The sequence below is a fragment of the Citrus clementina genome, unplaced genomic scaffold, assembly GCF_000493195.1.
Source record: "Citrus clementina cultivar Clemenules unplaced genomic scaffold, Citrus_clementina_v1.0 scaffold_5, whole genome shotgun sequence".
NCBI lineage: Eukaryota > Viridiplantae > Streptophyta > Magnoliopsida > Sapindales > Rutaceae > Citrus > Citrus x clementina.
Window position 1 is genome coordinate 2,215,767 of NW_006262201.1, and position 2,661 is coordinate 2,218,427.

The window sequence follows — 2,661 nt, forward strand, 5'->3', positions numbered from 1 at the left end:
AAGGGAGTAACACATGATCAATAAAATCATGATGGTTACAGCCTACATCATCTAAAAGATATAATACACATGTGACCTTAGGCAGAAAGAATAAAGTCCTTAATCATGTTGTTTCCCCCCCCCCCCAAAAAAAAAAAATGATGATAATAATAATAAAGAGAATAAAAGGAAATTTTTTTTCGAAAAAATCAAGAATTCTAGTTCGAATGATGATTAAATCCTTTCTAGTTTCTTTTATTTCTTTTGTCAAGAAAAAGTTAAAAGTATATCAGTAAAGGCTGCAAATATATTATAAGCCACACCCTGCCCTCATCTGAAATCTTCAGGTTTTCAAGAAAAAAACAGCAAAATAATAATCTCATCTAAATTATATTTCTTTTTATTAATCTTTTTGTTCTTTTCAAAAAGAAAATAAAAGAACCAAAAGTCTATTTTTTACACTTGCATTACTTTCACAACAACTCTAAAGGCAGCAAAAGAACATGTAAATATGTAAATGAAAATTGCAACTGCATCAATCCACCATTCTACAACCAAAATAATTTGATACTGCATTTAGTCTTCATTATTTTTTCTACTTTTCAATAGGAAATTAAAGTAAAGAAAGAATATTATTCAAACTTGCATTCCTAGACTCACCACTATTTTGTATCGACTAAGAAGGCTTACATACATGTGAAAACAGTTGATGCGTGGTAAGCAAATTAGCAACACTAAGAAAGCTACAGTATTTATTACAAACTATGCATACCCCATGAGAGTCAACATCCTTATTTTCTTCTATAAGCAACACAAGCTCTAAACACCCACTGCAGAGGCCTTTATTCCCTTTAACTATCGCAAACTCCGCATCACAGATGCAGTGTCCACATATGGCCTTTGGGGAACATAGGCAATAAAATTTTGGAGCTTTGCCGCATTCGTAGCAAGCATGCAAATCTGTCATTAAGAACTTATTCAGTCAAGGGTTACCACAGATATTCTTAAAATAATGCAAGAATGACAAGGTAAACAATAACCATATCTCATACAAATTATGTGACTGGTGAATTTTTATATGGAAAGTTTATAAGGTATTAGACTACATATTGAAATTCCTTTGGATGGAGACAGGAATAAAGATGTAGTTAGTGAGCGTGGGGGAGTGAGTATGCATGTTATGGTAGCAGCGCCACCTCATGGTGCATAACTTTCACGCTGACCAACCATGTGGTGCCATGTTGCTAGGCTTCATGCATTATGATAACAATGTCACTATTGCTTTATGTTGAGGCTCGCCTTTAAGTGAACAGCATTACTGACTGAGAAATGCTTTTCTTCTCCCTCACCCTCCTCTCTTATCACATAGATGGAAGAGGGGTTATCAGGTCACATGCACAATACATATTGAAAGGCTGATATAACACACTAGAAAAAGAAATACAATAAAGGTTCAATGAGAATTACAGAATAATAAACAGAAAAAGTGTCATCACAAATAAGAACAACTTACCGCACTTCCACTTTACTCCAGTCTCCAATAGAGAATCATCCTCATTTACACAACTGGGATGATAAGCTTTAAGACAGTCTCTACAGGCAATGAATATAAAAATTAGTAGGATAGACAATATGTTATATCAAGAAACAGAAGATATCACTACTCTAAAAGAATATATTACCGTAAGATTCATAAGTATACAAAATGACAATATATATATTACACTTATTTGCTTTTGAAATTATTTTGATAATGAGGACAATAGGTCTTAAATATGTGTATTACCCTAAGGTTCATGCATGCACAGCATGAATAAATGGAACTACCATGAAGATCCTAACTGAGAGCTTTTTAAGCAACATGTGAAAATTTTAAAACTACATAGTATAATGGTTGGGTAATCATAAAAAAATTAAAAAGATACTGGAAATGTAACACACAAAAATGCGGTGACAGAATCCTACATTGCCAGTTTAGAAGGGTTACTGGATAACATATATAAAAGCCCTTAACAATATGAAGCTTATTGGGAGGATCCAAAAACAAAACTGTTTATAACTAGGACCAATGTAAACCATATTATACTGTGAGGGAGCAGGCTGTTACAAATGGCATCATATTGGGACCTCTCTAGCACTAAAGGCACACGCGGAACAAGAGATCCTTGGGGCCTATCGTACATGAGGTCACGTCTTGGGTAGATTGTAACACCCAATGATGAGATGTCAAAATCCCAAATCATCAAGTTAGAAACTAAGGGCTACTGAGCTATATATGTAGAGCTCCATCTCAAACATCACGTCATTTTGTGTGGATCCAAAAGCAAAAGTTTCTGGGCCTAGGCCTAAAGCAAACAATATCAATGTCATACCATATGGGAGCAAGCTACTACAGAGATACTTCTTTGCTCTGCAAAAATTGTCAGTGTACGTATATTTCTAATCTAAATACAATATTCAACCTCCAAATAACGGGGTTATTTTATTATTAGTACAATTTTTAATTAATGTTAAACATATTTGTAATCTAAGTACAATAATCAATCTCCCAAATAAAACAAAAAGTTACCTTTTGATATTGCAATTTTCAATTATTGTTTTGACATCAAAACTAAACAATGTTACATTTTACTAACTTTTCCCAATAACATCAAGTTCAAACCAAACCCAACATCCAATAAA

At 33.4% G+C, this 2,661-nt stretch overlaps 1 protein-coding gene across 7 annotated transcripts in view; it reads right to left on the minus strand.

Moving 5' to 3' along the window:
* Positions 1-2,661, minus strand: part of LOC18042150 (uncharacterized protein At5g08430) — a 10,321-nt gene that overhangs the window by 6,262 nt on the left and 1,398 nt on the right. For all 7 annotated transcript variants that reach the window (XM_006431439.2, XM_006431440.2, XM_024183965.1 and 4 more), the window contains exons 3-4: positions 1,493-1,572; positions 752-939 (exon numbers count right to left, since the gene is read on the minus strand). In XM_006431439.2, coding sequence (XP_006431502.2) covers positions 752-939; positions 1,493-1,572 — 268 coding nt within the window. The remainder of the gene's footprint in view (positions 1-751; positions 940-1,492; positions 1,573-2,661) is intronic.